General features: G+C 44.7%; 1 protein-coding gene across 1 annotated transcript; it reads left to right on the forward strand.

The window, feature by feature from the left end:
• Positions 1-3: 3 nt before the first annotated feature.
• LOC104824677 (carboxyvinyl-carboxyphosphonate phosphorylmutase, chloroplastic-like) lies at positions 4-617 on the forward strand (the record flags this gene model as incomplete). The annotated part of the gene is made up of 1 exon (XM_010556788.1): positions 4-617. A coding segment is annotated over one exon (384 nt), but the record flags the coding sequence as incomplete, so codon positions are not given.
• Positions 618-765: the final 148 nt, after the last annotated feature.

The following is a 765-nucleotide window of genomic DNA, read 5'->3' on the forward strand; positions in this document are numbered from 1 at the left end:
GAAATCGGTGGTACTGTTCAGGCAGGAGCTGATGCTTCCTTTGTCGAGGCACCGAGGGATGATGATGAACTCAAGGAAATCGGGCGAAGAACAAAGGGTTACAGAGTATGCAACATGATTGAAGGCGGGGTGACGCCATTGCATAGTCCCGAGGAGCTCAAAGAAATGGGTTTTCATCTGATCGTTCACCCTCTTACCGCTCTTTATGCAACGGCTCGAGCTCTGGTTGATGCCCTCAAGATTCTCAAGGAGAACGGAAGCACTCGAGATCACTTAGAAAAGATGGCTACGTTCAAGGAATTCAACGGGCTGGTGAGCCTGGAATCGTGGTTTGAGCTCGAAGCTCGATACTCGAATCTGAGGAATGCTCTTGGAACACAATCATGAAAGGATTACATTCATGATTATGAAAGCTGATTCCTTTTGAAAAAATTCTGGAGAGTGGGGCCTTTTTTTAGACGGATTTATCAGCAATAAGTAAAGAAACATCACTTTCCTGTAAGTTTTGACATTGAACAAAGCCTCCTCACTTTCTTTCTCGGTTATTACAGTGATAAGACAACGGGAATTACAGAACCCGTGTTCTAAATTTCTAATTTAGGAGGAAATCTTGATCATTTGCTCTGTTTCTACGCTGAATCAACATATCGATGTCTCTGGCAATGTTCTGGGCATCTCTTGAAATGCCGGCCAATCCTTGTCTAGCGAATCCAGCACAGTACAATCCGTTCTGTCCCTTCCAATGATCCGGGAACTGACGTTTCG

Source organism: Tarenaya hassleriana, unplaced genomic scaffold (genome assembly GCF_000463585.1).
Source record: "Tarenaya hassleriana unplaced genomic scaffold, ASM46358v1 Cleome4036, whole genome shotgun sequence".
Taxonomy (NCBI): Eukaryota; Viridiplantae; Streptophyta; class Magnoliopsida; order Brassicales; family Cleomaceae; genus Tarenaya; species Tarenaya hassleriana.